Source organism: Mytilus trossulus, chromosome 10 (assembly GCF_036588685.1).
Source record: "Mytilus trossulus isolate FHL-02 chromosome 10, PNRI_Mtr1.1.1.hap1, whole genome shotgun sequence".
NCBI classification, from domain to species: Eukaryota; Metazoa; Mollusca; class Bivalvia; order Mytilida; family Mytilidae; genus Mytilus; species Mytilus trossulus.
In genome coordinates this window covers 10,283,623-10,298,033 of record NC_086382.1, presented here as the reverse complement: position 1 = coordinate 10,298,033, position 14,411 = coordinate 10,283,623, and the positions used below count along the sequence as shown (strand labels likewise).

At 32.4% G+C, this 14,411-nt stretch overlaps 1 protein-coding gene across 1 annotated transcript; it reads right to left on the bottom strand.

The window, feature by feature from the left end:
• Nucleotides 1-2,219: 2,219 nt before the first annotated feature.
• Nucleotides 2,220-13,132, bottom strand: LOC134686835 (zinc finger protein 568-like). The gene is made up of 5 exons (XM_063546640.1): nt 13,021-13,132; nt 7,060-7,241; nt 5,776-5,923; nt 4,852-5,022; nt 2,220-4,171 (listed from the first exon to the last, which is right to left on the bottom strand). The coding sequence occupies exons 1-5, from the start codon at nt 13,043-13,045 to the stop codon at nt 2,574-2,576; spliced, it is 2,124 nt and encodes a 707-aa protein (XP_063402710.1). The 5' UTR covers nt 13,046-13,132; the 3' UTR covers nt 2,220-2,573.
• Between the last annotated feature and the right edge of the window lie 1,279 nt (nt 13,133-14,411).

Below are 14,411 nucleotides of genomic sequence, written 5' to 3'. Positions count from 1 at the left end.
TGGCACATTTTTTTTGTTGGAATTTTGGATCCTCAATGCTCTTCAAATTTGAACTTGTTTGGCTTTAAAATATTTTGATATGAGCGTCACTGATGAGTTTTATGTAGACAAAACGCGCGTCTGGTGTACTAAATTATAATCCTGGTACATTTGATAACTATCTACCATATGTAGTTATCCTATTTCTCATAAAAGGAGAAAAATAGACCATTACAAACAATCTTAACTATTGTTTCAGGTAGTCACTGAACCATGAAAATGAGGTCAAGGACATTGGACATGTGACAAGACAAAAACTTCATAACATGATGCATCTATAAACAAAGTATGAAGCATCCCAGTATTTACGTTCTTAATTATAAAGATTTTAATAAATTAGCTATTTTAGAAACTGCTGTAGCCAGATGTCGAGCTTTTAAACGTTGCAGGCTTGAAAAAAAAAACCCACATCAATGATTATATTATTCAAATAACCATTTACCTTGAATTTGAGCACAACTTATCACTGAAAACATTTTTAAATGGTACTAGTCTGTTGTCCATCTATGATTTAATGTTTTAAAGGAGGCAATATTTTTTTGCATCAATATATTTTAATGGTTCTACAGTGATCACAAGTCTTAAATATTTTATTTGATACCAACATATAAACCAAATTTTTTACTTTTTGACATTTCACTTATGAGTAACATGAACAGACAGTACACCTCCATTAAAGGGAAACTTCGCCAAAAAATTAAAAAATGATATAATGTCCATTCTGTATAAAAAATCTCAAATTTATAGATATTAAAGTTTTATTCCACTAGATAAGAGATCACTATCGATTTTAAATTTTGAGTATCAATTCTCTGCGTTCCACCATTTTGTCATCTTCTACAATTAAAAATTGCGATATGTCTATAACCCACAAAGGACCAAAACTACAGTAACCGATGTAGTCGTAATTGCGTGTCGATATCTTGTAAATAGTACAGTTGTTTTATCTGACTAACTAACTTTATACGGAAAATGTTTGGTTTTTTTAAATAACCATAGTCTGTTATTTTTAAACTGTTAATATTGAAATTAATTAAAAAGTCAATATTCAAATCATAAATAAGTGCTCTGTGAGAATTGTTTTCGAAAATGTAATTTGTTCATACCGGTAATTCTTTAAAGTAATAAACTTTATTTAAATAAATTCCGATCATCCCTCATCTGATCCCCTTCATGGCTAAAGGTATTACTCCCAAAGATTTTGTGAGGGGTGTGAGGTGACACGTCCAGGTATTCAAGCGATTTCCTGTTGGGCTTGCAAGTTCATGCATCATTTCACTTCTGTAGGTATTAATCAATGATGTACACGGCCGATAACTTATAACTTTCCATTTTGAACTATCAGGTGTATATTATATAATATACATCTCTGTCTTGCGTGTCCCCAAGTGATTTAATATACTAGTCATAACTTAAGTTTTTATGCTTGTTTATAAATAACATTTCTGGTGTAAAGAATATTATTTATAAAAATATAAATAATACATAAAAATAAAATTTGAAGAAATAAAAATTTATTTACATATTTTTTCCAAGGGTTAATTTGGGAAAATGTAATATAAATTCGTTGTCAAAAGTAATGGACAGATTGGAACATACCAGAAATATTGACTTTAAAAATGTTGACTTTATTTGAACTCTCCCATGTCTTGTCATGCTTGTGGAGATTTGTATCATTGGCAATCATACCACATCTACTTATTTTAAAGAAGGACATAGTGGCTTCTGTAAACCGTGTTTACCATGTTCATGATGTTCACCCCACAAACAATTCACATAAAATTCTAACGTAACATTCAAAAACTTTATATTGTAAGTTCAAAATGTTTTTGAAGATAAATATAACATTTTTAATAATTATTATTTTCACCATACTGTAGAATAAACAGCTGTTTTATATCAAGCAAATTAAGATTGTCCCAATTACAAAACCAGATAAATATGTACATGTATCACTATCAGTAACAATTGTGTAACACTGGTTAATAAATTAAAGAATAGAACCTTCTTCAATCTCATTTAACCAAATGTTTTGAAAATACAATCAGATGTCATGCATGTGTGGACATAAAAACGAGATATTTTTTTCCAATTTTCTGATTTAACTGTGTCTAAAGCATTGTAAAGTAAGTGTTTTGAACGTGTAGATAATAAAACGAAGTAATAGCTATAAACTCATCTTCAATGTTCCTTATACTTTACTTGGAGTCAATGATATACATATAGATGTCTGCAAGTGATGACGTTGCAGGTCTATTAGTTACGTGAAATGGCAGTAAAACATTAACCAAATACATGAAATAAGAGTATAAAAATAGTTGAACTGAACTTAAGTTTACTAAAACCCATTTATATATTTATATAAACAACACTTCCTTATTTCTATTTTTTCTTATATTTAACATGTTTAATAAACATGATAAAGTATATATTTGTCAAGCACTATTAGAATAAAAATCTTTTAAGATAAATACATTCAATAATTCAAACATTAGAGCATATATCTGGATGCGAGTACATATTTAAGCATGGTATTATCTATTCATTGTGCAAGTATTATGCATAGCATTTGTCCCAGCTAAAAGACTGCCATAAAGATGATGATAAAAATTTCTCCTTTCGTCAGGATTTTCAAAATTCATGACTTCGTTAACAGCCTCCATGGTCTCATTTCTTTCCATAATATTATCTTTTTCAAAAGCTGCTCTTTTATTTAATTGGTTAATCTGTTTATTTATTTTCCCAGTACGATTTTTTTCCAAATTTGCTGAATCTGCAATTTTATTGATTTGTTCACTTTTCTTCATTATATTCATTTTTTCTAACTTTGCTTGTTTTGAAATTTCATTTATTTTGTCATTGCATTTGAAAGTCCTCATGTCCAGTTTTTCTGAATTTCTTTTTTCATTAATCATGTTAATTTGTTCATTATGAATAATTAGTGGCACTTGTGTAAAATTTTTTCCTCCACCAATTTCCTCAAATATTTTAATGGTGGTGTCCACTTTTTCCAAATTTCCTTTTTCCGATAATTCATCACTTTTTACATTTCCTTTCATTAGCAGCCCTTTAGTAAGGTTTTCCTCTCTAATCAATTCTTCAACTTTCTCATTTTCATTTGTGTCCCCTTTTTCAAAATTTTGATTCTCATACATTTCCTTTATACTTTCAATCATTTCTGTTTCAAAATCTTCCGCGTCATTGATCTGTTCATCATCCATCTTCACATCATGTTTTTCCCTTTCATGTCTATTCAAACCAGTTTTGTATACAAAACCCTTCCCACATAACTTGCAGTAGTGTAGTTGTCCATCGTGTGTTTTCTTGTGTGACCTTAAATTACTCATATCACTGTATACTTTACCACATACATTGCACATGAATGGTTTTTCACCGCTATGACAGCGTTCGTGTATATGCAAACGGTCACTTCGACTGAATGCTTTACCACAAGTTCCACACAAATATGGCTTGACACCGGTGTGTATTCTCTCATGATTATGTAAACATCCAGATCGACTAAACGTTTTATCACAATACTTACAAGCGAAAGGTCGCTCATTTCGGTGATTCCGTTCATGAATAAGAAATTCACTGTGTTGGTTGTACTGTTTACCACACACGGTACACATATAAGCTTTGTCATTGGAGTGGATTTTTCTATGAGCACTTAGATTACCAGACGAGCTAAAGGATTTATCACATTCTCTACACTTATAAGGTTTTATCCCTTTGTGTCGGTTCTCATGGATTCTTATTGATGTACTATTCTTGAAATTTTTTCGACATATACTACAAGAATAAGATTTTTGCTGTGTTAGTTTATGTTTAAGCCTCTGACTTTCATCTGTGGTATTTTTAGATGAACCAATTTCTGACGAATCATCGTCTTTATGTTCTAGAAGGTGTTTTTGTAATTTGTCAAGTTCTGTGAAGCCAGCATTACATGTTACACAACTGTAAGACTCATGCACTTTCTTATGTCTCTTCACATTACTTAACTTACTAAATTCTTTGTTACATATGTCGCAAGCATAACATTTCTTTCTATTTGTCTGTTTGTTGGTATTAAATTTCTGTAGTTTTGTTTTCACTATATTCAGTACCCCATCAACAAGATCATTTTTTTTACCTGTAAATACCAAAAATAAATGTGTCAGACAGAAGAATCTTTGGGAGTTAACTTCTTTATATAACAAAATGAACTTGGATGTGTCTCTTCACATCTTGTTTGAAAAGAATACTATGTTGTAATGTTTGAATTGTTATAGCCTTTTTGTGCTGATGCCGCCATACAGAAATTATCAATCAATCTTTCAATGACTATCAAATTTTGTTAGCAATATATAGCTCACAGTAGCCCAGAAGGAAGGAATAATAATTCAAACTTAATGAAAGAAAGACAGATTTAGAAGGATTTATCTGTTTTTGTAACAGGATAACTTCATCAATACTTCATTAAAACTTTACATTTAATAATAAAGGAGACAAATTGATGTGTTCTTAATAAGCCACTAATCTAAATAGAAAAAGTTCAAACATTTTCACATACATGTGAAATGACTACGTCTTATCATGCTTATAGTTTTAAAAGTACTGAATATTTTATCTGTTACAATGATCCTTGAAGTGATCAACTGAAAATTGTAAATTGTGAATTATGGATTGTGAATTGTGTATTGTTATTTGTGCATTATAAATTTCAAATTGTGAATCACAATTTGTGAATTATAAATTTTTAAAAATGAAGTGTGAATTATGAATTGAAAATTGTATAAATTGTAAATTGCATGCAACAATGAGTGAACCTACTTTTGAAGTCCACATTATGTTCCTCATCTATTTCAGTTGTACTACCAGAATGATTGTCTCTGTGAGAACTCCCATTAGACACATTAGAATCCTCCCCATCACAATCTTTTGTTTTGATAAACATTACTGGTCCATCAGTCTTGTTAGGTGATATTTCATTGTCTGAAGCCACTAAAATCATACATTGTTTATATAAAATATATATTCCAACACTTATTAGAACATGTATTACATGTATTATGTACATGATCTTTATTAACAATACACATACATATGTTTTGATGGCATATTTGTCCAATTTCTGTATTGTATCTTCTATATTTGGTGACCTAGATACATGATTTAATTTAAACTAAAAAATCAATACAATTTCTGAAAGATCAACATGAGGTTGCCCTGCATTAGATATAACAATACTTGTCCATACCAATTTCAAGCAAATTATGTCCTCTCGCAGGCCTTCACATTTTTTAGAACCAGTTTGGCCACAACATAACAATTTCAAGTTTATTTACAATTTACACAGTGCTTATACATGTATGTTAAAATTGAGAATGGAAATGGAAAATGTGTCAAAGAGACAACAACCCGACCATAGAAAAAACAACAGCAGAAGGTCACCAACAGGTCTTCAATGCAGCATGAAAATCCCACACCCGGAGTCCTTCAGCTGGCCCATAAACAAATATATTCTAGTTCAGCGATAATGAACGCCATACTGATTTCCAAATTGTACATAAGAAACTAAAATTAAAATAATACAAGACTAACAGAGGCTCCTGACTTGGGAGTATGTTTAAATGAACATATGTTCCCATAGTTTAGGATTTTATTCATTTAAGATTGAAAAATACTGGCAACGTTTAGATGTCTATGAAGTGTCCTATATTTTGAATATAGTGGAACCTTTATTTACCAACTTACTACAGAAATCCTTGAATTTTTGTAAACATTTAGGATTTTTGTCCAAGAAATTCTGTCCACCAATTGATGCTTCACATCTTGTTGTCTCCCTTTGTTTGTTTACCGACATAATGACTGTTTCTCTCCCCAAATCCTGCAATCTCTTACACTGTTAAAGATAAATAAACAAATGTAGTTAATTATGATGATGGATTTTTGTTTAATCCAGTGGCAAATATTACAAAAAGGATAAAAACAAAAATTAGTCCAACTTAGATTGTCTTTTTATAAAATACATGTACAATGGTATGCAAGCATCAAATCAATTATTAAACATTACCTAATTTCTTTAAACATCTGTAACTCAAGAGAAATATTAAAAAACAATTCATTTGTTCTATATTAAGCCATGTCAGCCATCTTACATTTTTTTAGTATCTGGCAAGGGAGGTCATCGGACATATTTTATAAACTAGATACCCAATTTGTGATTCTGGCCAAGTTTTGTTAAATTTGGCCCAGTTGTTTCAGAGGAGAAGTTTTTGTAAAAGTTGATGATGACCAATCACAATGAAGACAAGGACCAGGGACCCTAATATATGGGAAATGCTCATATGGTTCTTTTTTCCAGGTGAGATAAAAAGGAAGGATAGGAAAAAAGACAGTAAAAAAATATGCATGTGTGTGTGTGTGGATTACTTGATTCATATTATACACCTTATTGATCATGTTAATAAACTAGGAGACTTTTGGTCTCTTTTTATGGTATAATGAAATATTGAGGTGTAAAAAACATCTGCATTCAAAATTATAAAACTAAAGAAATCTGGTTGATGTTGCCTACCCCTGCACTGCAGGATTGAGTATGTTGGTACAACCTTGTATGGGACTTTTTATTTTTGTCAGAAGCCTAAGTTTCATATTTTAGACAAGAAAACAGTGTAAGACTTGGTAAAAGTCTTTTAAACAAATAAAATTTGATGGGATTTGTGTCATTAATATTTTAGGGGTAGGCTGCTTTTTATGTGCATAGGAAACTTAGACAACATCAAACAATTCAAATTCTATTTTTGGTCTGGTCTTTGAGGGTAGGAATATTGTAGTTTAATAGTTGCATCATTGGACTCAAGGCAAAAAAGAGATCATTGATAAGTCTGTGAGGAAAAGAAAAAACATCAATTATGTAATAAAATCGAGAATGGAAATGGGGAATGTGTTAAAAAGACAACAATGCGACCATAGAGCAGACAACAGCCAAAGGCCACAATGGGTCTTCAATGTGCCTTTATCATGTTTATTTCCTACCATTTTACTAGCAGCTTTCCATATGTCCTCTTCAGTCTCAAAAGACACTAGTTCATGTCTATTGTAACCACTTCCTTTAGTAAGCACTTGTAATTGTTGTCCTTGATGGTTTTCTTTCTTTGAAGCAAACAATGGTGTCACACTGGCTTGTTCAATATTTCGTACTGGTTGTTTTGTTTCATCTATAAAATAAATGGATAACATTATAAGTAAAAATACATGTAACACTGCACATGTACATGCACTGAAGGATAATAAAAGTGATGCTAACCAAAGGAGTAGGGGCAATAAGGCCCTTATTTGGCCCAAAAATTACTGCAAATTTAAAAGTTATCATACATATTTTAAAATTACTGAAAAGTATCTTTAGGTAAAAGGTATTCAGAAAAACAAAACAATTTTGAACATTGAACAAGGTAACATGGTAACAAATCATGACTTTATTTGCATATTTTGTAAAATTTCGTGATTTTCCTTGTTTTTCATCAATTTTTTAAGTATATTTTAGATTGAAAAAGTATGTGCGCACCCAAGAAACAACTTTATATTTGGTGAGATTTTGTCATAAGTTATAATAAAGCTTCTGTCAAATTATTTTGATGTTTCTTGGCTGTGCACAATGTTTCCACATCAGAAATAATGATAAAAAACATCATAAATTCTGTATTTTTCATCGTTTTTGTGAAAACAGTTCATATTATGAGTAATTGTGATGTCATCACATAAGAACCTGAATGTTTTTTATTTATATTTCTTGACCCTATGCATTTCTAAACATAATGTACCAATTTGAAAAAGTTATCAAGCATTTTATTTTCGTGGGCCAAAACCAGGCCTTAACATGCTTAATGCCCCTACTCCTTTGTACTTGATCTAAGTTCTCTGGTAATAAGTAATTGTGTATAAGTTTTGTAATATCTAATTGAGGCAGTAAGAGAAGAAAATGAAAAATTCAGCAATTCTTCAATTTGTAAAGGGCATTAATTATTCTAGGTTCAGGTGACATCCCCAAAATTCAAACTTGATCTGTGTTTTGTGCAAGTAAGAATTGTGTATATATATAAGTTGTGCAACTTTAAGTTGATCATGAGACAAAGTAAAGTTGGAGAACAGAACGAAAACTTTACCATTTTTTTTCCATGATTTGTAAAGTCATGAAAGTGGCATTACTCAATTTAATCTAGAACTGTTGAAGTGATGCCGCCAAAAATCAAACTTGATTTGTGTTTTGTGGCAAGATGCATTGTGTTAATGTTTCATAGTATTTGGTTGAAGTTGGTGAATTTTAGGACAATGATGATCATACATACTGACAAACAGACAGACAAGAGTATAACTTAATGCCCCCTCTGTTAAAGCAGGGTCATAAACTAGAATGTGTCCATAGTACACGGATGCCCCACTCACACTATCATTTTATATGTTCAGTGGACCGTGAAAATTGGGGTCAAAACTTTAATTTGGAATTAAAATTAGAAAAATCATATCATAGGGAACTACTAAGTTTCAAGTTGATGTAACTTTAACTTCATCAAAAACTACCTTAACCAAAAACTTTAACCTGAACTTCGCACTATCATTTTCTATGTTCAGTGGACCATGAAATTTGGGTCAAAACTATAATTTGGCATTACAATTAGAAAGATCATAACATGGGGAACATGTGTACTAAGTTTCAAGTTGATTGGACTTCAACTTCTTCAAAAACTACCTTGACCAAAAACTTGAACCTGAAGCGAACGGACGCACAGACGAAGGAACGGACGCTCAGACGAAGGAATGGACCCACAGACCAGAAAACATAATGCCCCTCTACTATCATAGGTGGGACATAAAAACAGGAAAATAAACAATCAGACAACCAACATTTCATTAAACAAAGAAAATAAGTCTTAGAAACATGAACCCCACCAAAATCAAAAATTTTGAACTTACAACTGGGTAACAGGAATGACTGAATAACACTGTTATTATGGGAATAACACTTGTAATGACCGAATAACACTTCAAATTTTAATATTGACACATGTTGATGACTTTTAAACATTGATTATTAAATATTAGAATATTATAAATAACATAATAATGATTTACAAAAAGCAGGTAAGTTAATAAAGATCATTATAAAAATTGGTGTGTTCATTCAACATGACGACCATTGAGTTCCTCAATGGGAAGAATAAAACAAAGATTGTATATTCTAAAGCTAAGGGAAAAGCTATGAAAATAAACTAGTATTAACATAATTAAATATTGTACTATAACGACAAAGAATTGTTTAATAATTAATTTTCAGAAAGGTTTTGAAAAGTTAACAAATACATCAAAGCAATGCAATTACCAATTCATTTTCTTAATGATTAACTCAATATTGAATGAAAACGTAATTAAAATAATTAAAAATTTTGACCGGCATTTTGCATTTGCTCCGATGTGCAGTACATTTGTGCTAATTTTTTTCTTTTATTTGTGTCGATTTTTTTTACAGGTAAATTACAGGAGAATAGATATTTATATATAAGAAGATGAGGTATGAGTGCAAAAAATCACCAAAACTAGCTTTTTGTGAGGATGAAGTTATAAAAAAAACTTTTGATATTGCAATCAGGGGTGTAGCTACCCGGAGGCATGACAGTACTTGCATCCACCTCGTTTTCACAAAAAAAAAACCAGAAGAGAGAGAGATGAGTTGGTCAATCGGAAATGAGACTGTTGGTGTCTTTTCCGTCTATCCCAGATATGATTTTGACAACCTAGTAACAAGTGTTGATGAAGATGTTCATACAGAAAAAAGATTGTAGCTCCGCGTGCACATTCATTTGGCATGCAAAAAAGAAATTGCAAAATAAAAATTTATAAATTGAATGTTAAAGGAAACACCTATGTTGTCACTGGTTTAATTGATAGAATATTATTAAATCAATGGTTTCAAAATATAATTTTTTTGAGATTATGACAAAATAGGAAGGTTACTTGTATCTTTCACAAGATTTGAATTTGTAATACTCAGTCTAAGATATGTAGTTTTGGAGCACATTTTACAGTGTACATTTCATCAGTTTGGAATGAGATGTACCAATCGGCATTAGAATTATCAGATCCTTTCAATATCGTTGAAAATTTGTCGAGGCGATGTGGTTGACAGACTACTGGAGTCAACCATCCTGCAACCATGCCAAAACAGTATTGGAAAGTCTCATTATTTTTTGCGTTCATAGACCATATGATAAGGCAATTGGAGAGTGGTGTCGCGTCAAGTAATCAGAAAATCACTTCTTTGCGCTGTATCTGCTTCATAGTGTTGTAGGAAATATCACAAACGAACAAATCCCAATATTGTCAAAGATATACGAAACTGACCTGGCATGTAATTTTGACGAAATAAATTGGGAGGTCGCACGATGCCGAACACATACGTTGGTTTATAACATCTTGCGAGTACTACCATGCCATGATGGCCCTGAGATCTACCAGTCACGGTACTACATGTACGTATGTAATTATAAACAAATTTACGATAAACAATGAACAACGAAAGTTACATAGCATTATACTGCCCAGAACCGAAGAGCAGATTTTGGACAATTTTGAGTAAATTCTGTATAACAAATATGTGTTGTTTATGTATTACTACATTTGTATATTCAGAAGATTTATTAATAGTTTTACATTCATAAATTTGTATCTATATTTATATCTCCTCTTTTAACCTTCCTATGACTGAACAAGAGGCTGTCACAACGACAGCAAACCGGATTTATTAGCATTTATTTGTGTCCTGGCAATATCACAAGAACCATTACTGATGATTGGTGAAAGTGAAAATTGTCAATATCAAATTTGACCTCTATTTTGTCATCAGTATCAACATATTAAAATTTGAAAAGCTTAGATTGAATGGTTTGTGAGTAAATGCAACAACGTGAATGGAAACACCTTTTTACGATCTTTCAAGAACCATAACTCCTGAACGGTAAAAGTCAAAATCGTCATTATTGAACTTGACCTCTATTTTGTCATCAGTAACAACATATTAAAATTTGAAAAGCTTTGGTTGAATGGTTCATGAGAAAATGCACGGACACGACTGGAAACACCATTTTTCAATCTTTCAAGAACCATAACTCCTGAACGGTAAAAGTCAAAATCGTCATTATTGAACTTGACCTCCATTTTGTCACCAGTAACAACATATTAAAATTTGGGAAGCTTTGGTAGAACAGTTCATGCGTAAATGCACGGACACGACTGGAAAAGCCATTTTTCAATCTTTCTAGAACCATAACTCCTGAACGGTAAAAGTCAAAATCGTCATTATTGAACTTGACCTCCATTTTGTCACCAGTAACAACATATTAAAATTTGGAAAGCTTTGGTAGAACTGTTCATGCGTAAATGCACGGACACGACTGGAAACGCCATTTTTCAATCTTTCAAGAACAATTACTCCTGAACAGTAAAAGTCAAAATGGCCATTATTGAACTTGACCTTCATTTAGTTGTCAGTAACAACATATTAAAATTTTAATGCATGGACAACATTTGATTGCCGCCCGACCGACCGCCCGCCCTGCCGCCCGCTGGCCGAGCATCCCCAATTTAATAACCCACATTTTTGTCACAAAAATCCGGTTAATAAAACATATAAAAAACCCATTTTTCTGCATAATAGGGTTCCAAAAATAGTTGCTTCCACATCGTTTCTTTCTAGCTACGCCCCTGGTAATATACAATGTAATCATCAGTTATCTGAAGTAATCATGATGACTTTGAAAAGTAATCTACATGTACAAATGTAATGTACAGTGGAGTACCCGGTGTCCGCGCGGCCGTTGATACCGCGCATTAGCTGATTTCGTCATATCAAAACAGTAGCACTAATAAAATCGTTCTTGTTATTGTTTTAGCCTTCCGAAGGGATGAATAAGAATAAAATTGATAAGTTCAAGAGTTCAATAATAACTGTAATCCCGTGATTTACAATATTGGGCCAATTTCCATTAAAAAAATTACATCATCAGATAAAATTTGTTTTATTTTAGTCAAATTTAAATCAGATTGAAATATTTTTTGCTCTGCATCCTTGGCAGTGTGCTTGGTTCAAATTCAGCTTTATTTCGTAGTAAAAAATCTTTCCATTATTCATAATAAGCTAGTTTTGGAAGGCATGCGCGAAATCACCGGACATTGGAGGAACTCTCAGAACAGGGGTTTCCCTAATTTTGGAAACACATTACACAAAATCTTGAGAGTGAAAGCATACAAACAGAAGATTTTATGAAATAAAAGTATGTTATGAATGTGTTAACCCAATATTATCCAATTATTGGTTATATCAGTTGAATGAAGTGAAATCATATGTCTTACATTTGTAGGTGCGCGGATACAACGGACTGCACCGTAATCGATTACATATAAAATAGGGTGTAATTGTAATGTAATCAATTACATTTTATTAGCAAAGTAATTTAATCTTTTACTGTACATTTTAAAGCAATCAACCCCATCTCTGTTACAAGTGTTATTCGGATAATAACAGTGTTATATTGGGTCATTTGAGATACCGCTTACAACTTGATAAAAGCCTTAACATTCTAAACAGAAGTTTGAAGCTGGCAGGTCAGTTAACCTCTAGTAGTCTGATGGTATCTATGTATACTTGTCATTTTGTTTATTTTCTTTAGTTACATCTTCTGACATCAGACTGAATTTTCATGTGTGTATTGTTATGCGTTAACTTTTCTGCATTGGCTAGAGGTTAAAGGGGAAGGTTGAGATCTCATAAACATGTTTAACCTTGTCGCATTTATGGTCTACGCATGGACATTTCATCTGTTCATTACATAAAAAAAGTTTTAAAAAAATTAGACTGTCATGGCTGTTAGTGTAAGTGTAATAAACAGGATTATAATGAACTGACAATGACTGATGTATGTAAGTAAACTATTGACAACTCAATACCCTGATTCAGGCAGGTACTATCCATTTCAAAGGATCTGCATAATGATAATCAATGTAATCTCAATATCATCTTGGAAGCAGCAGATTTTTTTTCAAAACCGGAAAGTGAAAGGATATTGTATGTACTGGTAAATGCCTCCGATATCCGAAGAACCCCTCGAAAGCTGCGAGGGTACAGTGGCATCCATGTACACTCCCTATCGGGATTAATGGAGATGTGTCACTAACGTATGTTTATACGACAATTATTTTTAAAGGACAATTCAATCCCCACCCAACACAAAGGGAGTGCTAGGACACCGGGAAGTCTGTTATTATGGTGGAGGAAGCCGAAGTACTCGGAGAGAACCACCGGGCCACTCGGTGGAAACAGACAAACCAGAGAGATATCAGACGATTGATCTCCAGGTCAAAGTAGGGGACTTTGAGCAACCGAGGCCCCCAAAGTACCCAAGCTAGTTTAAACTCCGGTCTGGGTACCAGAGATGTGTGTGAGAGGGTGAAAATTACCCTTCAGATGTACTGATATTTTTAGCACCCCGAGTGAGAATCGAACTCGGGACCTTCAGCACTGTAGCCATCGGTCTTAACCACTAGACCACGAACTCACATAAATATTACAATATTTAAACCAATTCCGGAAAAAGTAAAAACCGATTCCGAAGCAAGTTTTTTTAATATTCGGCAGTGCTTATTTTACCGGAGTTGGCGCTCTTTGTCCTCTTTGCCGGCTCCAGCATAATAGAAATTTATATGATCTGATATAATATTTTGACATTGGCAGTCTTAATGCAGTTTTTTTTTTTTATATCAATTACGAATTGAAGTAAAAGAGGGACGAAAGACACCAAAGGGACAGTCAAACTCGTAAATCTAAAACAAACTGACAACGCCATGGCTAAAAATGAAAAAGACAAACAGAAAAACAATAGTACACATGACACAACATAGAAAACTAAAGAATAAACAACACGAACCCCACCAAAAACTAGGGGTGATCTCAGGTGCTCCGGAAGGGTAAGCAGATCCTGCTCCACATGCGGCACCCGTCGTGTTGCTTATGTGATTACAAATCCGGTTAATAGTCTAATTCGGTAGGTCAAATTCATAACATATTCTTTAAAAAAAAAAAATCTTAAAAGATCATTCCTCTTAATTTGAATGAAAGAAAAATGTTTTCACAAGCATCTCACACAGGTGCGTAGATGTTGATTTGCATAGTACAACAATCTTGAAAATTTTCTTCTTGATTAACATTAAAACAAAAATTTATACAAATAATTCACTATTTTGCCGAAGGCGGTAAATTGGCACCTAATATTTGTTGTTTTATAGTGATCACAGAATATACATGTACATAACACGATGTTGACGAGAAAAAAAATGAAAAG